Consider the following 23,100-nt stretch of genomic DNA (forward strand, 5'->3'; position numbering starts at 1 on the left):
CAGGCTCTTTTAGATGCTCTACGCTCTGGCCCCATAGCACCTTGAAGGATTGAACTTGGCCTGACAGCGATGGCATGTCTGGGTACGGAGGTCATGAGGCAAAGAGCTCCTATTGGGATCAGCCAGGGATTTAATAACCCTCAGTTCCAAGCCTTACGCTGTTATCACCCCACAGCTTCCCACCTGTGCAGCTCGTGTAGGAGGCCAGAGACGTTAGAGACAGTAAAGAGCAGCAGAGCGAGCTGAGGAGAGAGTCCCTCAGACAGAGGATGCCTCCAGTACATTGATACTGCCACTAGCCGTAGCTAAGAGGCTCAGAGAGACGTCCCAGCTCTCAGCTAACCATCTTCACAGAGGTCTGGATACAACTTATTTCTTCTGCCCTGGTATTACAGGATTTCTGAAGGTGAGGATGCAAGATTAATGAGACACAGAGAGAGGAGAAAGGTCACAGAGGGCGGGTAAAGAAGCCTCCATCCAGACCAACTGAAACTGCATCACCAGTAAACAGGGGTGTGCACAGGAATAAAAATTAGGCCGCTTTTGGAAAGGCAATTTCTGTGCCCCGGCGGCCGGTGGAGCTGGCTCTGCTCCTGTAGTCCCGCGTGTGTAGGAGTTATTCTCCCACCCCGGCCCCAGAGGAGTTCTCTGCCCCCACCGATTTGGGAGGCCCATGCCCCTGCTTGCCCTCCATGGCGCACGTCCTTGCCGGTAAAATACATCTCCTGATACTTGCTTCCTTTGTTAGTCCACAGTCCTAGCGCTGAAATGGTGCAGGGCGCCTCCCTGTTCCTAGCTCCTCCTGTTTCAACAACCGATCAGGGGGTCACCTCGGCCCCCAACTCTTCCCAGGCGGTCGCGGAGGAAACACTCGGTGCTAAGATAGCCCCTGCTCCCCCACTGCACTCCTGACGGAGCGGTCCCCGGAGAAGAGATTCACTTGTTGGCTCGGCTGGTTTTGCATGTGTGTGGTTCCAAAGAAAGCGACTGGTGCAGCAAAAGCGCTGCACGAGAACGTCTGCAGAATGCCTGCCCTGGGACCTACAAGGACCATTTACACAGCCGCATAGAGCGAAGCTGCTTGGGAATGGAAACACCATATATCAGAAGTCCCTGCATTAACCCTTTAATTGTCAGTCCCCCTTTACTCCTGCTCATGCCGTCAACCATTAAGATTCAGTTGGGCGTGCTACCTGGACCATTGGGCAGTGTAGCTGGTCTACTGAGAAACACTCGTGCAATTTCATAATGCAGTCTTGCTCCAAGGTTATTCTGAAAAGGGGTATGGCCAATCTCCTTATTTATTGGATCACTGTGGCTCTGGATCAAATGTGATCAGCTGACAAGTAAAAGATATTTTTTCCCTAACTGCCAGCTCACCCTGCAAGTCTGAGAGTCAAGTTTGGTTCTTTCGATCTCATGCATCATTGCTAGGAACCTTGGCCCAGCTGTGGTGTATTATCACTGTGATTAAGCTGTGCACGTTTAATCCTAGAAAGAAAGATGCTGCCATAGGAACTGAGTAATTGTGTAAATAATGTGCAAACCAAACAAAACTCCAGCTCCCTCCGCAATAGCTGCACTGGCTTTACAATGCAAACCGCAGTCAAACTTATTAAGGTCTCTAGCGTCAGCAGGTAGGATTCTGAATGCCGCAAGAGCTCAGAACAAGGGAGCCTGTACAGTCCTCATTCTAACTAAAACCTTTGCATGTTGTTACAGGGCTCAGAGGCTGAGATTTCCTAAAGGTGTCCAGTTCCTATTAATTTTGAATTTGAAAAGCGCAGTCATAATGCTCCAATAGTCTCTTGTTCCAAACTAGAAACTCGCGTCTTTCTTGTGGCATGGCTTGAATATATGGTTTGACATAAACACAGCTGTCAAACAAGGATGCATTCTCTCACCCCTCCTTTTTGTCATTGCCCGACTTCACGATGAGACATGCGGATGAATACAATACAAGCCTCATACGCTTTAACTACACTACTTTAGGAAATTTAGGTTTTGCTGTCGACCTCCTTCTAAATGACAGCTCAACACACATTAAGCATGGACGGCCCACCACTGCAGGAAAGGCGGATTTAATAATCAGTTATAAAAACACAAATCTAATGAAAAGCCCGGCTACTCCCACCTCGCGTGTTACGTTAGGAGGCAAAGGAATGCAAGAGGTGACTCAGCTCATGAACTGTGGCAATAACGTGCAAGCCAGTGGGTACGTCCAGGAGGAAATAATGTCACAACCTGGCAATTCACCAGTGTAAACAAGATTTGGTCATCGAAAATCTACAACTTAAAGACGAAACAACAAATCTTTGACTCAAATGTTATTGCTACCTTAACAGATGGATGTGCAAACTAGAAACCCTCCAAAAGGTACTGACACCTCAATGCCTTCGAAAGCAAACGCCTTAGGTATTAAACACAAATACCAGGTATTAAACTGAATGAGTTTATAACCAATGTCGAGATCCACCAGATTGTTCAACAGCCCCTTATCTCTAAAGTTACCCAGAAAGGGTGGAAATATCTGGTGTTAAGAATGAAGCCAGAGCCTCTGCCATTGGACAGGGAACACGCAACACAGGCCAACCGAGAGAAGTTCTGTGTCAGAGAGAGAGGAAAAACACAGAGGACAAGCAAAGAGCAGTCCAGGATAGACAGGGATGGCGGTTTATGCCCTACGTGACATCTGCCAGCGCAAGGAGGATTTAGACTGGCATGCTGGGTATAACTGGACTGTGACTAGCCTGCTGCCAGTGAGGTTACAGGCAAAGTCCAATGCAACACGTTATGTTTACAGGTTGCAGCAGGAACCCATGTGGCAGGAACCCCTGAATTACCCGCACTTTGCTCCACCAATCCCTCTCCTCCTTACTGCTTTGCTAAGTCCCCATTACCCATTTCTCCCTCAATATTCATTTATTTTTGCAGTTCAAGTTCAGTTGCACATTGCCTCTACATTGTCAGCGGCTGCAGACGTTTGGCACTGAACACAGTGGGCTGCTTTGCGGACAGAGGGTGCTGGGCAGTGCGGGGGGAGGGCGGAGGTTTTTTGGTACTGGAGAGGGAGATGCATCTCCTCTTCTCCCCTTTCTGGGCAGAGGTGACTCCAAATTTGGAGGAGGGAGAGTCTGAATTCCTGGTTTCCCACCCCCAACAAAGCTGACCGACAACCGGCCGTCACACTGCAAGATCTGCCGCCACTTCCAACAACTGACAGGCAAAATATTAGCTTGACCTTTTTCAATAAACTGATCAGCAGTGAAATACTTGAAATGCCAACATTAACTATATCATCAGCCTTCAGAATGAACACCCCCTAAACTGAGATTACGGGGGCAACTCCCACCTCTTAGCTCTATTGTTTCAGAAGGTCCGTACAGGCAGCACTATGTCATTGCCCTTGCGTCACATTTTGAAGGTTTTCTTCACAGCCTATAGTGGCTAAACACATTTAATAAATAATAATAAAGCGGACTTTGGAAGCCAGTTGCTCTGCATAGCCAGTAATTATACGTTAACGAATGTGGCTGCACAACCGCATTATAATACGCAGTGCCCTGGTTATGCTTACGTCAGTAACTGCACGAGCCAGACAGGTTTGTCCTGCTTGTAGGCACAAATTCCATGGGTGATAACAGTGATAAGACTCTCCAGGCTGTGGATTTCAGGGAGGTTACTTCATCGTTTGGCTGGGCAGGATATCACACAGTTAAGGCCCAAGATTTAGCAGGGGAAGGCTTGGTCAAGAAAAAGCATTTTTGCAAAACCCAAACTTTCCAAGCAGCTCTAGTCCATTTGTATCTGCCTTGAGGCTGACAGAGTGATTGTACTCGGGTGTGCAGCTTCCTTCTTCTAATCTAAGAGGTGATTTGCAAATACATACAAAACAGCTGCCTCATTCACCAAGCCCTGAATCAGGCAAGGGGCCTGCAGAAACAACAGCATGTGATTTCACAGCTAAAGACCTAAGGGAGATAAATAAAACTGCACTTGTAACCTTACCTTTGGCATTCCCTGACTTGTGACTGCTTTGCTTACAATGTTAGCGCTCTCCATGCCGTATTGTTAGGATATAAGCTGTGGTGTACTATGGAAGCATGGCCAGCAACTCAATAGTTAATTCAACAGCATTTCAGTTTTTCATTCAACAGTACCTCTGACTGACTTTCCTCCCAGAAGCCAATCAGATCTGACATACACACTTCCTGAACTTCACTACTCTCTTTGCTGGGCTTTGGTAAGTCGCTGTAATCAAATCTTTCAGGCAGTGGGGCTTCCCTAGGTCAGTGTCAACCTAGATTGCTGTACCTTCCTGGGAAAGTCCCAAGACACATGAGATTTTTCAAGAAAGAAGCTGTCCCAGGCAGCAGAGGTGGCTAGAGTCCTGGGAAGTGGCTGATTTTGGCAAAGCAAGAAGGATGTTGGGACCAGGGGAGAGGTCAGGACAAGGACTGGTCATGATCTGGATACAAACTACCACTGCCTTCAGCTGGAGATTTGGGCAAAAGGGCACAGGCAGGTTTGCCCATCACTAAGGCAAATCAGGGCTATTTGGAACAGATGCCTTGCAGACTATCTGCCTCGCGGTGGAGAAGGGAAAAGCCCACGGCAACAAAGTGGGATTTGCAAAAGCGGCGGGCACTGAAATACACTTTGGTTAATTGCCAGATGAGGAGAACTTCATTTCCTGTGCAAGCACAGCCACAAATACAAATAGCCCAACAAGAACCATGCTGTTTCCTTCCTCTCATCACTAGCAAGGCAGAAGGAAATCACAATGATGTCTGGATGCTTTATTCTGGACTGAATGAGATGAGGGCAAAGGGGCTGGATTCCTTAGGGGGGGGGGGGGGAGGATTGGACAAGCTCTTAGAAAATGGCCAACAGGGAAGATGAGGAAGGAAAGGGCAAAGGAGGAGTTAAGGCAAGTATCACAGATGCAAAACTGGCCTGAGATCACATGGGCCATTCTTATGGTCACAGGGTCTCCCAGTACCTAGAGCCAACCTCGTGATGATGTGGCAAAGTGATATTTAAATGCCACACCATAAAATAGAGTGGATCCTCTGTTAGATACAGGTTAAAATCAGGGGGTTGGATAATCGAAGTTTCCTCGTTACAGTAGAAACTCAGAAGGCTCAGGCAGAGGGGTCAGCTGCTTCAGGGGTTAGTTCCTGCAGAGCGCCTCAGTCCTGCAGAAGCAGAGCTGCAGACAGCGCTTAAACCAGCATAACCCCATGGGACATCTGCAGCCTTCAGTTACCAGAGTTCGGTAAGCCAGGGCAGTGCTGTGTCCCTGTTAAAAATATATTTAAGCAAAAGCATTCTGGCTCTGAAATCCACAGACATGGCAAGTCAGGATCACATGGCCCAGTGAAGCAGTACAGTGCCAGTATGGATTCAGGACTGCAGATCTCAGCAGGAATTTCTGATTCCACCCGCCATCGCCGTGTTATTTCCACACCAGCTCTGCATTTTGAGCATCGGGGCTTTGGAGCTCATCTTCCAGGGCCTTGACGTGCACCAGAGAGTCCTGGATCCATGACCCTTTCAGCCCCCGCTACAGCTACACGGAGACATGAACATCATACTGACTATGGATTGGTCAGAAGATCGTAGGCCAGCTTTAAAGCAAACGGGTCATTCAGCCACAAACTCCCTCTCCTTCCTTCCGCAGATGTCATTGTGGGGTGCGATGCAGTCTGCCGGGAAGGGAGAGCAGAGCAGAGCAGAGCACCTGGCAGCACCGCTGCCACAAGAGGGTATTTTTATGAAACACAGAGTAAAGCAATTAAGTGTCCTGTAATTGGAGATGCATCCACTGTAACATGTAGCCAACACCCCCCCCTCATGCCAACAGCAGCTCCTTTCCGCAACTCTTGTGAACATACCTTTACAGTATGGTCACAAGCACCCAGCACACGTGAGACAATTGATCCAACTCCAGATCATTAACTAACTTGTTGGCTAAAACTAAGGCTGAATTCTTGCCCCCATCTCCCCCGTTATAACCCACCATCCTCAGTCAGCTTTCTGTCTTTCCTAGTGTACATCTCCCAAGGGGTTTTCTCTGGGAATTAAACCTGGGGGCTCCGGACGTAAAAGCATGGGTTGCTAGAGTAGATTCCAAAACCAGAAGGAACCACTGTGATCCTTTAGTCTGACCTCCTGTATAACGCAACCCAGAGAACTGCCCCCTTCCCCCCCAGTAATTCCCAGAGCAGAGATTTGAGAAAAATATCCAATCTGGATTTAAAATTCGTCAGTAATGAATCCATCATGACTCTTCATAAGTTGTTCCCAGGGTTAATTATTCTCTCTGTTAAAAATGTATGCCTTATTTCCAGTCTCAATTTAACTACCTTCAGCTTCCAGCCATGGGAGTGTGTTACACCTTTCTCTGCTAGATTAAAAAGCCCATTATTAAACAGTTGTTCCCCATGTAGATCCTCATAGACTGTAATCAATTTATCCCTCCACCTTCTCTTCATTAACCTAAATCGACTGAGCTCCGTGAGTTTCTCTCTCTAAGGCATGTTTTTAATCCTCTAATCATTCTTGTGGCTCTTATTTGAACCTTCTCCAAATTATCAACATCCTTCTTGATTTGTGGGCACCTAAATGGGACACAATATTCTAGCAGTTGTCATACCAATGATAAATATAGAAGTAAAAACCTCTCTATTACTACTCAAGATACCCCTGTTTATGCAGCTGAGGATTGCGTGAGCTCTTTTGGCCTCAGCATCATACTGGGAGTTTGCATTCAGCTGATTATCCACCACAACCCCAAATCAGAGTCCCTACTTCCCAGATAGAGTCCCCCATCCTGTATGTATGGTCTGCAATCTCTGTGCCTAGATATACACATTTAGCCTATTGCATATTGTTTGCTTGTGCCCAGTTCACCAAGTGATCCAGATTGCTCTATATCAGTGACCTGTCCTCTTCATTCTTTACCACTCCTCCGGTTTTTGTGTCATTTGCAAACTTTATCAGGAACCATTTTATGTTTTCTTTCTGTTCATTGATCAAAATTATTAAATAGAATAAGGCTAAGAACCAATCTCTGTGGGATCCCACTGGAAACACCAGCTCATGACAATTCTTATTTACAATTACAATTTGAGACCTATTGGTTAGCCAGTTTTTAATCTATTTAATGTGTGCCATGTTAACTTTATATCATTCTAGTTTTTTAAAATCACAATATCATGCAGTACCAAGCTAAACACCTTACAGAAGTATATTATTTCAAACTAAATTACATTTATCTACCAAACTTGTAATCTCATCCAAAAAAGATATCAAGTTTGTTTGACAGGATCTATTTGCCATAAACCCATGTTGATTTGCATTAATTACTTTACCCTATTTAATTTTTTATTAATGGAAACCTGTATCAACTGCTCCATTATCTTGCCCCGGACTGATGTCAGGCTGAAAGGCTTACAATTAGCTGGGCTGTCTTACATACCCTTTTTAAAAATAGAAACAACATTAGCTTTCTACAGAAACCTCCCCAGTGCTCCAAGACTAATTGAAAATTAACATAAATGGTCCAGTGAGCTCCTCGGTCCGCTCTTTTAAAACTCTTGGATGCAAGTTATCTGGAGCTGCTGATTGAAAAATGTCTAAGCTTAGGAGCTTCTGTTTAACATTCTTCAGAGATACTAGTGGAATAGAAAGAATGTTATCACCAATATGGTGAATTCTCTGTTTTTTCCCCAGATACAGAACAGAAATATTTATTGAACACTTCTGCCTTTTCTGGAATATTATTGATAATTTTACCATTTCCATCTAGTAACGGAACAATACCATTGTCAAGATTCTTTATGTTCATAATATATTTTTTAAAACTCCTTATTGTCCTTAACTCTGCTAGATATAGATTTCTCCTTGTGTCTCTTTGCTTTCCTTATCAATATTAGTTAGCCAGGTGTAGCCAGCTGGCAGGTGTAACCAGCTTATGTGGGCCAGCAAGTTGGGTGGGGAGGGGACAGGGTATCATTCTGTGTTAACGAGCGTTACACTGGGTTCACCATGGTTACATCTGCATGAAAATGCAGTTTAGAGTGTGCCCGTTAGAAAAGACCCTGTGACTGGCTAAGCGCCACATGTGGGTGGAGGGGAGCTGGGCTGATTTCAAGCCCCTATGTTTTAAGAGTGTTTCACAAAGATATTCAGAGTCTCAATATCTACCCGTAACTTAAATCCTTGTCTCTCTCTCACCCAGAGGGATCCAGCTTGCTGCCCAGTGCTCGAGCAGGTTTGAAGCTAGGCACAAGGTCTAGCACCTAGCTAGTTCAGGGACTGTCCCTGTCCTTTTGAAGCTGCTGGAGGTTTTGCCCCGGAGTTCAATGAGAGCAGGTCTGGGTCTGAAGGGCACAGTATGAAGGCACACAGGGGTACGTAAATGCATCGTATGCCACAGCAGTTAAGTAGCACCAGGAGGCTTCAAGTTCCTTTTACTGATCAGGGAGGAGAAAATCCCGCAAATTCTCAGAGGCCTCACTTCCTAGTCTGGATACTGAAAGCTGATTCCAAAACCATGTGACAGATGGTGCACCCCATCATTCCCCAAGGCAGTGCGCACTGCTCATCTACAGCCTTGACGGCAGGCATTTTACTGCCTTATGCTTGCTTGATATCTTTAGGAAAGGCACTGATTTGTCGATGACTTCATGACACATGTGCAGCATCTCTCTCTCAAACTACATGCCTCCGACCTCCATAAAACCAAGAACAAGCACTTGGCTCCTCACTGAGGGCTAGTTTCATGCCATGGCATGATCTTCAGCCAGTTTTTAGTAAGTCCGTTTTAAAAGCATGGTGAGAACTGTTTTAGAGTTGGAGAAGTCCTTATTCAATGGAATGGCCAAAAGGATCTTGCTCAAACTTTCCAAGAGGAGCAAATCACCTTAGGCAAGAGACCAAACCTGACACAATGATTTTCCTTACAAAGCCACAACTGCATGACCAGAAGTTAATCAGTGACAATGTTTTGCACCAAGCGGCAAATGCCATAATCACGCCTTAAATCACAAATGTTGGGCTCGATACAGGAGTAGCTGGGTAAAATTCTATGGCCTGTGTTATAGAAGAGGATGGACTAGATGATCTAATTGTCCCCTCCGGCTATAAAAATGTATGAATCTCTCAGCCTGCAACACTCCAAATGCGGGATGAACAAAGACCCCAAATGAGGGAAACAAAAATTATTCATGCAGGAAACTGCTAATGCTGTGGGACCATCCCTTTAGTGTATCTCATTGACTTTTGCACCATGGTTCTTTATTTCTGATGTAAATAATTCTCAACATCACACATGATGGGAGACCAGATGTGTGTGGTGTGCACGGAACTCTGGAACTGGAATGAGGAACATCCCTTGAAACGAGGAACATGGGTAATGTATGTCTGCAAACTCTGTCATTCTTAATGAAGCGCTGTTCTCAGGCAAAGACCAGCCAAGGCACTGTGTGGGCCCTGGAGTCGGTGGAGTGAACATTCCTTTCCTTACTAACCTAAGCCCATTAACGAGGCAGGGCTTACCCAGCCCAGGGTCAGGCGCTTGCCAGCTGCAGGCACCGGAAAGTTAAATACGAAACCAGTTTAATATCCTAAAGGAAAACATTGATAGCTATTTCTCTCCCTCTAGATGACAACTGACCCTGTGCAATCTGAAGCAGTGAGAGCCCATTTATACTGTTCTACAGCACACTGACTCGGGGCTGACCTCAGTGGAGGAGAGATGAATGCACTGCAGAGAACAGACGCTATAGATAAGTTCATACAGTGACCTAGGACTAGAATCTTTGTCCCTTTGCTCAAAAACCCCACATCTCCGCCACCTGAGCTACAGAAGAACCCAAACCAGGGAAGTTGGAACAGCGCTGGTATGCCCTATAGCCTGTCTATGGGCAATATCACCCACGCTCACCAAGCTGGTGCATTGCAGTGGGATCACTCTGGCATGCACAAAGAATTAAGACATTTATACAAGCAAGAAGGTCTAGAATAGTATCCCAGTAGCTCTGTAGCCCCATTGTTCTGCCTATTCCCTCCTTGCACACACTATGGTGAAACCAACGCAGCCCAGCAGCATGTTTGAGAGAGAGTACTCTTCAGAGCTTCCATTACAAAGTATTTCTTCCTAATTTCATTGTCAAATCCAGAGTATTCACATGCAGGAGCTCCCACAGCAGTTAGCACGGTCTCCAGCGGAGATAACCTGTTACAGGATGCAGACACTGCAGGGAGAACGGCCATTTAAAACCTTGGCCTCTTCTGCAGTTTTACTGCACCCTAAATGCTTCCTTACAAAATTAAAGTAGCATCAGGTCATAGTGTCATCCAGGAACTCCCAGGGTCCATTCCCAGCAACCTCACAGGGTAGTGAGCAAGTCAACTTTTCAGCCTCATTTCCTGGTCTGTAAAATGGGAACATCACACAGGGAGCTGCATTCACTGATTCTAAATCAGAGGCTCAGAACCACAGAACCAGAGCATGTGAACCACATTGGCCCAGTCAGAGGACTGGTGCTTGACTTGAAAGGTTACCACTACTAGTCACTTCTAGAGTGCGTTACACGTACAAGTTACTTCACAGACATTAATTCATCCTCACAAAGCTCTTGTGAGTTTAGTGGGCAGGTAAATAAGTAGGTAAATAAGTATCTTCACTTTACATGTGAGAAAACGGAGACAGATCCATTAACAGCCTGGTTTTCAGAAGTGTTGAGCACTCCTGAGTCCCGTTGTAGTTCACAAGCTCAGCATTTTTGAAAAAAAGAACAGGTCATAAGTCGCCTGCCGAAGATAAGTGTTTACCGTGCTAGTCAGTGGCAGAAGTGGGACTAGATCACAGCTCTCCTGACTCCCGTCTCATGACCCAACCCCCAGACCATGCTGCCTCCAACACCACCTCAGTATAGACCAATCTGGTTTTTGCAGCAAAGAAATTAACAATGTGACGGAACAGCCAATTCCAGAGAAATCTCACTTTAGAGCAGGACACAGAGACTCACAAGCAGCTTTTTGGGGCACAGACGATCATTTTTGTTCTGTTTGTACAGTGCCTAGCACAGTGGGGTGGGTCCCAGTCCACTTCTGGATGCTACAGTATTACCAATAAATATTACAAACACTGAGTTTGGACTAACAGAATAGCAGCATTTACACTTTGAAATGCTTCTGCTTTGATCTCCAGTGTCAACAAAGATTACACCATCACGCCTAGATCGAGCAACCACCCGCCAATATCACTGGGGGTGGCTAGAAAGGATGAGGCTTGAAAGTTTCTTTTCTCAGAACTATACTGCAATACTTGGCATCAGCACGCCTCCTCCAGCGGCTGCTACCTCCTGAATTCTGCTGCTGTGGTTAACGCTTCCCCTTCGCTTCTTGTCGAAAGGGACAACTGTCAATTTACAAAAAACAATAAACCAATCTCGCCAGATGACTCTTAGCCAGCTGGTACAAGTGACACCCAGGATCACTACAACAGACACAGGTTGCCAGGGACAAAAACATTGTCTATTTTTTTCAGTTTGTTTCCATTATGCATTTGATGCCTCACTGTGAATAAATCATTTCACTGGGATAAGTCGCCCCTGTGTGTGTGTGTCTCCTCAAAGTCTAGTACGTTAAAGAGACACTGGGCAAAATTCTGAAAATGTATCTAAGTCCCACTGAAAAAACCAAGAAAGTCAATGGGACTTTGAAAGACTTTTGAAGGTGCTTTTGAAGCCGGTCCTCTTTGTCAGAATTCATGTCCCTCAGATGTCACCTGCCTCCAACTCCAATTTTTGTTCCAGGTTCCACTGAGTTCTAGGGTACGTCTCGTCTCCCACATCTCCCCGCAAGGCAAATATTTTAAATGGGCTTTTTTCTTTGATCTACACAAAAGAATGGCAGTAACCCCTGAATCAAGAGGCAGCCCCAGAATAAGCCAATACACACATCACAGGAAACTTACCAAAACCAAACCATTTTATGCACTATCGGAGGATTTCAGTTTCCATTATTAATTTGGTTTACATTTGTGTATAACTCGTACCCCCTCACCCGCAATTAGCGTTGAAAATATCATTAAAGCATGAGGAAAGGAGGTTTTCCCCCACACTTTTAGTTCAGATTCATGCATTATCTTTGAAGCTCATGCCAATACATAGGCAAGCCAGGTATTTAATCAGCATAGCAGATGAGCACACCACTCTCGTTAGCAGCTGTTATTCTTATAACAACACTCAGGTCAGGAGGGATCATTAGCCCCCTTTTATAGGGGGAGAACTGAGACACAGTTAAGTGACTTGCCCAGATCACATGGAGACTGTGGCTGAGCTAAGAACTGAATGTGGATCCCGTCTGCCAGTCCAGTGCTTTCACCACAACCCTAACCTTTCCTGCTTAGATCTCTAACCAACAGCCGAGAGCCGTGTGTTAATGGCTCGCCAGTCCAGGGAGCTTAATATGTGCTATGGGTGGTGCTAAGAGGACACAGGACTTGCAATGAGAGGTTCAATTCTTTGGCTGAGAGTGGGTCTTGCCAATCCATTTCCCAGCACTGGGTTTTCAGACATGGGATACAAATCGATAAACAATTGAGGAATGGTAATACAATAAATTAACATGGTTTTATGGAAAATAGGACTTCTTTTATGGGGTCACAAGTTTGGCTGGTAAAAGGTAACTGTGTTGGCATAGCAGACTTATACTTTTGTAAGGCATTTAATTTAGTCTCTCATGACATTCTGAAAAAAATGTAGCCCAAATTAAAATTGATTAAAAACTGATTGATGGATCTCAAAAAGTAATTTGAAATGGGGGGGAGTCATTCAATGGGAGAGTTTCTAGTGGGGTCCCACAGGGATCTGTTCTTGGTTCAATTTAATGTGAACTAAGAAATATAAAATTATTGCTAACAACATTTGCTGACGGCACAAAAATTGGTAGAGTAGAGAGGTAAATAATGGTGGGGACAGGTCAGTTATACAGAGCCACCTGGATTGCTTGGCAAACAGGGTCATTTGAACATGTTTTAATACAGCCAAATGCAAGGCCACACAATTAGGAACAAGGAATGTAGGCCACATGTACAAGCTGGGGGACAGTATCCTGGAATGCAGTGACACTGAATGACCTAGGGGCCAAGGTAAATAACCATTTGAACATGGGCTCTCAGCATGATGCTGTAGCTAAGAGGGTGAAAGCAATCACTGGATATATAAAGGAGGAATATTGAATAGAAGTAGGGAGGTGATATTACTTCTATATACAGCATTAGAGAGACCATTACTTCATATTATGCCAAGTTCTTGGGTCCCCACTTAGGAAAGGATGCTGAAAAATTGGAAAGCATCCAGAAAAGAGCTACAGGAATGATACAAGGTCTGGAAAATCTGCTTTACAGTGAGAGACTAACAAAGCTCAATCTATTGAGTTCATTCAAAAGAAGGTTAAGAGATGACTTGATCACAGCTTACAAATATCTAAATGGGAAGAGCTTTCTGACAGACTGATCTTTAATCTAGCAGATAAAGGCCTGACAAGATCCAAGAGCTGGAAGCTGAAGCTAGACAAATTCAGATTAGAAATAAGCCACAATTACTTTTAACAGGAGGGTCATTAACCACTGGAACAATTTACCTAGGGTTTCTCCATCACTTGACATCTTTTAGAAAGGTACCAGTTTGGAATTAAAGATCTGCTCTAGCTCAAGCAGAAGATATGAGGTTGATGCTGACGTTTCAGGGTGAGCATTTTTAGCCTAGGTTTTGCAAGAGGTCAGACCAGATAATCATAATGATCCATCTGGCCTTAAAAATCTATTAATCTAATGTCTCCATGAAAGCGTGCAGTGTGCAACTCCTTACAAGCATGCTGCATCAGCTCAGCCTTACCAAACGGCAGCTGCAGACAAGCAGACATCTAGAAACACAAAGGTGCCCTACATCGAAAACAAGCCATGACAGTTACCTACACAAACACAGCACACCCAAGCTGGGACACACCCGTTATTTTTCCAGCCACTGATTGAAATATGGCTGACACAGCTGGCTAAGAGAGGGTTGTAATACTTGGTTGTTTTGGCAGAAAGGGAAGAAGTTGGTAAGGAATGGATGGAATTGTCCCAGGCCGAAACCTGGCTCTAAGGTTTCAATCCAGTTACTGATATATAAGTTATAAAACCCTGAAAATGAGGGTAGCAAAGACAGACAGTCCCAGAACTGCAGTGACTGGTGAGTGCAGAGGTACCCCCAGCAGGACAGAAATTCAGGGCCAGTTTCCAACATGCTTACTACACAGAGTAACACCATACTCGATAAGCAGTCTCAATGTCTTCAGTGATGCTGCCTGACAGGAGTAAATGACAGAGCAGGAGGGGGATGATGGAACTGCCGTTCCAGGGGACGGTTTAATCGCTGGTTAACAGAACGCCCACTCCCCCAGTGAACTGAGAGCTGCTCACAGCCCCCAGCACCAAATGACAGGTAGGACTGCCAGAAGACAGTGCTGAGCGAACTCGGCTCCCAGTGCAGTGAATGGGAGTTTTACCATTGACTTTAATGGGAGCAGAGCTAGGCCAGCACTGCGCTTTTTGGAAAATGCCATCCACCATGTTTCGTTGGCTCACCTGTCCCAAACCCTAGTAAACCCACCCCCTCAGAAATACAGCTCTGAGCTGTGTTTACACCACAACAAGATCGCACCAGGTAGTCAAAGAACAGGGGTCATCCCTTGTGATGAGTGGAGGCACCTACCCTTTTCAACCCATGCTCTGGCCAGTTCACATACACCTAGTACTTCTGCTGGAGACCCTCGCCTACGTGAAGCTTAACATCAATCTCTCAACATCTTGGCACATCTCCCAGCTAGGTGAAGGACTTGGGAAGGCACAAGTGGGTAAGTAGAGCGGGCCCATCTCTAATTCATGTATTGAAGGGAAGATGGTTCTGAGCCCCAGAGTTTCTAGAGGAATGGGGCAGTAGCTCCTAACCACATTGTCTTCCCACTGCTTTGGCAGAATGTTACCAGGCGAAGGACAAGACATGCAAACATCAACAGAAAGGGCAGGAAGGATCCCAGGACATTTATGCCACAAGGTTTGGTGAGGATACCTTGGGCCTTCAGGAAGCACATGAACATTGGGTCACCTACCGGTCCACGTGGTGGAGGGGGCTGCACTTCTGCTAAGTCCATGGAGACATCTTTCCAGCGCATGATGGATCCTGTCCTCTGTGCATGTTGTGTGCTGCATTTTAGTTCATCTCCTAAATGGAGAGAGACAGAAGAGTTAGTATCACCAGGCCGTACCCAGGAGCACTCTGTGCTGAGCAGAGGACACAAAACAACCCCCTCAAAGTCTTGACAAGCAAGGCATCCGCTTTGAAATTTCGCCCAGTTAAAAGTCTCTTTTCCTGACCTTTTCAGCCACTGTCATTGCTACCTTGTAATCTTCTCTGCCAGTCCTGTCTTCCCCTATCTACCCAACTGTCAGCAAAACAAGAGACGTGCAACTCAATCAAGAGGAGCTGCAGGGTCCCTTTGTGGTGTCAAGGGGGCGTAAGATCCTCCAAACCCGCAGCACATATATTCTCACCACTATCCTCTGCTGGAGAGAGCAAGATCTGCTCGTACGTTTACAATGATGATGAAGTCTAGTGGCTAGTGGCCTGCAAAGAGTCTCAACGTAACACAACTAAAGACGTCCCACAGCTTAGGTGGCAAAGGAAGCAGATGGTTCCGAGTTCTTTCCACCCCACAGTGCATGCACGTCATTTAATTGGTGACCATGATGGACATTGTTGGTGGCTTTGGATTCATCCCACAATGCCTCTGCTCACAGATTACAGTCCTAGCCTTAGACAACTTGCAAAGGGGAGCTGGGTCTGCTGCCTTCTCCAGCCATCCCCTGCTGCTGACTGGCCAACGTAAGGCAAAGGCGAAGAAGCTATTGGGGTAACACAGGAAACATGCATGGTCATGGCATCTGTGCCAGGACAGAGCGCCTCCCCATGCAGAATCATCAAGGCCATGTTGAAATAGCAGATTGCACGCACATTTCACAATCAGACTGTATGGAAAATACCCTTCCGCCCCTACCACTCAGGAATCAAATCCACGACGTGGGCTAACACACAACGAGTCATACGTGATGAGGTATCCTCCGTCTTAGAGCATTACATCCAAACCAAGGGAGTGGCAGGTGACACACCAGTGGTAAGAAAACTAGCCTTACAATTAAGCATTACGGCCACTTATCTTCTACTATTGCAAATAATCAAGAGACTGCTGAGTTAAGGATATCTCCCCTGCAATCAGAGCTGAGCATCCAGATGGCTCCTGTTCAGTATGCACCTTCCCTTCTTTAGCCCGTGGTCTCAGCGGGGTCACCGAGAGCTTCCTTGCCTCTTGATTTTAAATAAATAAATAAATCTAAAATCCATCTCTCTTGGGACAAGGGGATTGCCAGTTCAGCCTTTGCAACTGGATGGCAGGAGCAGCCTTCTATTCATTCTCTACACACTAGGATCCTAGAAGATCCTCAAAGGTTTGAACTTGAGTCCAGGGTATCCCAGCATCTGTCTTGGCTTGATTCGCCAGTGCATCCAAGCAGAGCGCGGCGATCATGGTTCCCTGATTCGCAGACACTGGGGACAGTTTAACTCAGTGGAGAATCTGGTGTAGCAGAGCCATGCTCCACTTTGCTCCTTCCTCCCCACTCGCTACCTCCCTTAGTCAGTGGGCGGGAAAGGGGTTCTGGCCTAGCAATTCATAGAGCCACACCATCAGCTATATGCTGATGGAGATTACCCCACGCAGGGGAAGATCGCTAATGCAGGCCCCCAGCTGCCTTCGGTTCCCAAAATGAACTTGCCAAGTCAGAGAATCAAGCCCCTATTCCTACCTCTTCCACACTTCAGAGAATCCACACGAGGGCATCCAGGCAAAAGTGGCACTGACGCACAGGTCTGGCAGGTGACAGCACTCTGCTTCACTGTGAAGGGAAGAGCTGCTTTTGCACATTGGCACTGGACTCTGCCACAGACCGTGTTGTTTTCTATCGAGTATTGTACGCCCCCTAGACTGACTCTGCTATGCCAGCTCAGGGAGAAGAGATTCTGCCACAAGTGTCCGAAGAGAACAGACAGAGAGTGTGTGCTCATCTTCAGATCCGCTTGGCATTTCGCTCATGACTCGTGGCAAGCGTCAAAAGGAAAACGGTGACTAAGAAGGGCATGACTCACCCAGCACATTGCTACAGGACATAAAAATACAAATCCTACATGTCAGCTTGTTTGAGAACAAAGTGGGATCATCAGAAGAAAGGCTAATGTTAGTCTAGCACTCAGCAAAGAAAGACTAGGAAATTCCTCTTGCCTCTTGAGAGCGCTTGAACCACCTGCAACGCACTGTCCCAGAACGGCAGAATTCCCTGTCATGCTCCTTGATGTTTAAATCGGAAACTGACATTGGGACATGAAGGGAAAGTCATTACTGTAATTTTAAAACCACAAAGTACAGATGCTTCTGTCAATTTCCTAATATGCCTGTGGTGACCCCACACATATCTAAGTCTTGGCATATGCAACAAAGTCTGTTGAAACTTCATTGGAAAAATGAGTTGGAATGTGTCCAGAATGGTGAACTGGCAACATTTCATCCCCCTCACCTCCTTCCCTCCCCAAACACACACAGCTTATGCAAAATTACTTTACTTACAGGGGACAGTACTGGAAAGTGCCAGTCAGACCTGTCACGCGGCCTTGCTCAGGTCAGGGTCTGTCTACATTGCAGAGGACGGTGGATGTATCTGAGCAAGCTTCGCTCTAGTCATCTCGGGGCTGGAAGCAGCAAAGCTGCAGTGATGCAGGCTGTACGAGCCCACCTGGGACCCTAGGTATTTACTGGGGCAGTGGCCTGTGCTGAAGCCCACGTTGCTGCAGCTTCGCTGCTCACGCCAGCTGGATTAAAGACAGGTCGAGTAACTCCACATGCTGCAATCACACACTTGCACTGCAGCGCAGACGTTCCCTGTCTCACCTCCCTACTCCCAGAAAGGTGAGGGGAAGCTGAAGACTGAGGCTAAGGTTTTTAAGAGTGTCTAGTAATTTGGAGTGTCTCCTTTTTGGGTGCCCAGCTTGAGACACCCTAAAAGGGGCCTGATTTTCTCTAAGAGCTGAGCATGTACCCTCTGGAAAACAGGCCCTCTTTATGTCTCTCAAGCTGGAGACACCCCAAATCACTAGCTAATTTTGGAAATCTTCGCTAGCACATTAGTGCCCCTGGGTGAGTTCTTCGAATGCAAGTGGCGGAGGGAGCTAAGAGCATGCACGGTGAATTGTCCACAGTGGTGCTTCTGAGCACTTGATCCCAAAGCATCAGCCCCGCTCTGACAGCCCCTGGGGCAGCTCCATCGCCACACCTTGGTGTTGCTTTGTAGATTTCCAAGCAGAATGCCATGCTACAATGGAAGGGCTCTCCTGCCTGTAACAAGTCCTGCAGCTGTGGCTCAGCCAGGGTCCCAGAGAAAGCCTGAGAATGACTTACTGAAGGCTGGGCAAGATCTGGCAGAAGACAAGAGGCACCTGGAGAGTTTTCGGTGGAGGCTTCAAATCTGGAATTGGTTCTTCAGGGAAGGGAAAAGAAGGGAAAGCACCAGAAAAAGACCAAGACAGCTAAGAGATTCAGGGTGTGTCTTTTCTAGTCGTTACAGAACCGGCTGTGTGTGGAAAGAAAAAAGCAATAGTGCATGTCACTACCATTCACTCCACACACTAGCATCTGGAAACGCCACACCCAGGACAGAGGAGGGAGGGGGAGAAGCGACAGCAATGTTGTTTTTGTGGTGGTTGTCGGTACGAACACTCCACTTGAACAAGGCAATCCAAGTCTCTCCTTAGAGAATTTACTTGCATATGGAATAGGGTAGGTTTCAGCTCAACTGCGTCAACTATTCTGCACAAACTGGGCATGTGCTGTATGAACCAGATGTCAGGGTTTTATACTACTGCCCATCACTGTAGTCTCTGGGCACCTTCCATGTAAAATCAACAGCGAAGTCCCAGTGGACTCCATGGAGCATCTGACAGGTCTCCCTTTGTGGGGTAAAATCTCCCCATCTAAGAACTTTGCCTTTCGATAACAGCCTCCATCCAAAGATCTCCAAATGCTTCACATGCATGAATGATTTAAGTCTCACAACCAGCCCCATTTTACAGACAGGGCAACTGAAGCACAAAGAGGTTAAAGTAATTTTCCCAGGATCACACAGTGAATCTGCAACAGTGCTGGGAACAGCACTCAGGTCTCCTGACTCCTAGTCCTGTGCTTCAACCAAAAGCCATCTTTCCTCCATACCCAGAACAGTTAGAATAATCAGGAGGCACTGGGACTTCTGAAAGAAAACAGATAATCGCACCTAGACAGAGATTTCTAGTGCACCTCATCACCATAGTATCTACTGGTAGCTGATCAGGTAGGACAAACAGCTACTGTTATACATGCTACAGTATGGAACCAGCCTCTCTCTTCCCCATCCATGAGCGGCACCACACAACTAGATTGAAGTGGCTTCTTACTAATCAAGGAGAAGTGACTGAGAATGAGAGGACAACAGGGAAGCTTACAACCATTATCCACCAACTATGTGAATTACAAAGAAGTAGCAGTCAGTTCACAGAAAGCAATCAACAGGGATGTTGGATCTCAAGAAAGCAAGTTTTGCTCCTATCAGCATTTTAAACACCTTTAATAGTGGCAACAACAAAAGAAAGCCATGTTGCCTCTCATTGGGGCATACTTCTTTTGAATACCAAATATACGTTAGCTAGTTTTAGTTGGGTTTTTGAGAGATGGGGTGTGGAGGATAGAAGCGTAGATGGGCCCAAAGCAGAGTAAAAGCCGATCTAAGCCTCACCATGGAAGAGTCTGGATTTGAATAGAGCTGGTTGCGAATTTTCTCACCAAATGATTTTTTCTCCCATCAGAAAATATTGGTTAGTCAAAACCGAAACAGTTGGCAGGAAAGGGTCGGTTTTGACAAGTTTCCCAATTTGAAAAAGATTTCAAGCTTTTTGAACCAAGGAGTTGTGGGTTTTGGTACAAAATGACTTTTTGTTTCAAAATTTTCGTTAATTTATAGTAAAATAATGTTTACATTTTGTTTAAAGGCCAACACGGAAAGGAAACAGTTTGACTGACCCATTCCAGAATGATTCTTGGACTGGCTGTTCACAAACAGAGCTGAGATTTTGACTGTTTGTCTCAGGTCCAGGGCAGGTAAATTCTCAAAATCTTGAAAATTCTCATGGGATGGGAAAATAGTTTCCTCCTCAGTTCTAGATCTGAACCATGCAATTCGAGGCCATCTTTCAGTTATTAGCAGGGGGTTTCAGCTCTATTAGCCAGGCCAGAAAACATGGCAAAAATAGTCAGACGGGAATGCCCAGGTTAAACATTAGGTGAGGGCATCAGCCGTTCGCTACGGCCCTTTTATACTGTGGAAGTGTCGAAGGGCAAGTAAAGGGAGAATTCCCCCTGCTGTAGGCTTTGGTCAGAGCAATTTATGCAGCCCTATAGGTCCACTGCTGCAAGTCACAGTGTACAGGGCAAGGCAGAGTTACAGTGCACAGCTCTGTGGGCATTGTGGGAGGAAGCCGGGACAGGCTGCCATAACTTGGGCACTCCCCCAGGGCTGTGTAAGTTAGGTCCCTGGAGCAGCCCAGAACTGGAAGGATGGAAAGGAGGCTTAGGCTGTCAAAATCGCACAGCTCCTGCGTGAATAGGGCACGGTATGCTACAGATCTGAAATGCGTGAGGGCTTTACTGTAGGAAAAGCGCCTGTCCTGACTCAGAGATGTCTATTACGTACAGTACATCCTACATAGATAGGGCCCAATTCATCCCCTGCACCGGTGAGGGATCAGGAGTAGTTGCACTGGCCAAATGTAAACAAGAGGGGAATCAAGCATAAGGGCCAGATCCCCAGCTGATGTGAATGAGTGCAGCTCCACTGCAGCGAATGGAGCTGTGCCCATTAAGACAGCTGCTTTTGCTTAGGCTACACAAGGGGCAATTCCCTACCCCACTCATCTTCAGATAAATCAGACAGCTCCAGCAAGACGTCTGGGGAAGGCACAGCCCTGTGCATCCCGGCTACGTTAATGCTCTTTCTATTCTGTTTGCCCCTCAAAGGCCAAGAGAGGAAACACAGACAGCCATGTCACAATGTGAGATTTCCCCGTCCATTGCATCCAATCCCAGCAACAGCTCCCCAGCATGCACATGCAATCATCTCCTACAGTGGAGGGAAAACCCACGGCACGAAACAAGGTCTTTAATCCAAGCATACAGGTCACACAAGAAAGCCTCCCGGGCACATTCATGGCAAGACAGTAGCCCTTCCTGCCCCAATTGTTCAGAGGCTGCTGGCTGCACCTCCAAAGTAGGAAATGGAAAAAAAATGCACAGCGCAGAGGATCGGTTTGTAAACATGTTCACTTTCACTGGGAAGTCCAATGGGTGGAGACCTGAGTGTGAGCATGATTCAAACGCTGCCCTGCCTGCATCTCAATCACTGACTGCTCCTCCAATGCTGACACTCTTCACCCAGCCCTCACCGTAACTTGAATGAGAGAGGAAGGGCTTGGATCATCTGAGCCAAAGGAGGGAAACTAAACCAAACCAGGGATACAGAGAAATCCATGCAGGTCTGCTGGGTGGGAGAAGAACTGCAGCAGCAATCATTTCATTTGGAATTGAAAGCATCCAGATCATATCTAGTTGTTTCCCAAGCCCAAGAACATGTCATTTAGAACCAACAGTGAATTCATTTTCTTCCTTTGACAATGTCTGGTCTCTCCACCTTCCCCATTTCGCTCTGAATCAGGGTCAGCTGCAGGAATAAACTGACATCCCCAGAACATAGGTCCAAGTAGATCAATCCCTCCAAGCGGTACCAGAAGCTGAAGCAGCACAGCAAACCCAGTCCCCTCCCACAAAGAGATTTGGAAGTTCAGCACCAGTGGAGAAGCAAGTGATTGTCTCGGTATCTCTCTTGCTTCACATGCCAGCCTGCAGGGATTAGAAAGCAAGATGTCCACAGGAGGCTGCAATGAGAGGCATCAGCTCACTACACCATGAGCAGGTCACCTCCCAAGAAGAGCTATTGCCAGTGATCACTCCTTGAGAGAGACAACCCTAAAGCCGCCGCGGACTGAAGACTATTAGCCTCAGCCCTAGATTCTTCTGACTCTGATTCTTCCGATTAGGAGTCCCCTCTTGGAGTAAGAGCAGTCCTTGTCTCACAAGTACAGGTCTAGAAAGCAGGAGAGCACCCATTTGCGTGTGTACACATGTGCTACATGCAGCAAGTCCTACACAGGTGGTACTTACTCCTATGATATCCACGTATTTCCTTAGATTACAGAGGAAGCCCTAGTTTCTGCCATCCTTGGTGTCCCAGCTTCTAGGGTCTCCTCTGTCCACCAAATTCCTAAGTACCAGGGTTAAAGGATGGAGCCCCTGAGTGGAAAGACTGAGCAGCCATAGGATATTTCTTGTAGGATCTGGGGCAGAGCAGGGAGAAACACACCATTTTTTAAGATCCTCTCAGCTCAGGCACAGCCATCATCTGTGTTTATACTCAAGCACGCACAGAGCATCAAAGGGCAGGGAGATGAAGAAGATAAGAAATTCGTTCAAACCCCACAAAGGTGGCATATCAAAGGATCCAGAAGGCAACAGGTTTGACAAACATCCGCTCGCAAAGCAAAGTGAGCCATCCAAACACCCAGGCCGTAAACATTATTTCCTTATAGGGTCACCTGTTCCTGCCCCGCTGGTGTAGGAAGTGAGCTGATCACACAGCGGGGCTGATGGAAGAGAACAGCATGTATTTAAGCTCAGGCAGCGCAACTGGGAGCAACCCTCTCTGCCCATGTTGTCGGAAGCCAAGTACCCCAGCAACGATGACCATAGATCCCATGCCTAAAGGCACTAGAGACTCCACACTGATTTGAGAATCACCACTGGCTTGAGAGGAGAAATCAGAATCTGACACAGAATCAGAGGATCTTTGGCCAC

The 23,100-nt window shown here is 46.5% G+C and overlaps 1 protein-coding gene across 2 annotated transcripts in view; it reads right to left on the minus strand.

Annotated features, from left to right (window-relative positions):
* Positions 1 to 23,100, minus strand: part of PIK3R5 (phosphoinositide-3-kinase regulatory subunit 5) — a 96,277-nt gene that overhangs the window by 39,756 nt on the left and 33,421 nt on the right. For both annotated transcript variants that reach the window (XM_067547764.1, XM_067547763.1), the window contains exon 2: positions 15,172 to 15,284. In XM_067547764.1, coding sequence (XP_067403865.1) covers positions 15,172 to 15,271 — 100 coding nt within the window. In that variant the 5' untranslated portion in view covers positions 15,272 to 15,284. The remainder of the gene's footprint in view (positions 1 to 15,171; positions 15,285 to 23,100) is intronic.

The sequence above is a fragment of the Emydura macquarii genome, unplaced genomic scaffold (assembly GCF_026122565.2).
Source record: "Emydura macquarii macquarii isolate MOO-44397 ecotype Brisbane River unplaced genomic scaffold, CSIRO-AGI_Emac_v2 contig_1230, whole genome shotgun sequence".
Classification (NCBI taxonomy): domain Eukaryota; kingdom Metazoa; phylum Chordata; order Testudines; family Chelidae; genus Emydura; species Emydura macquarii.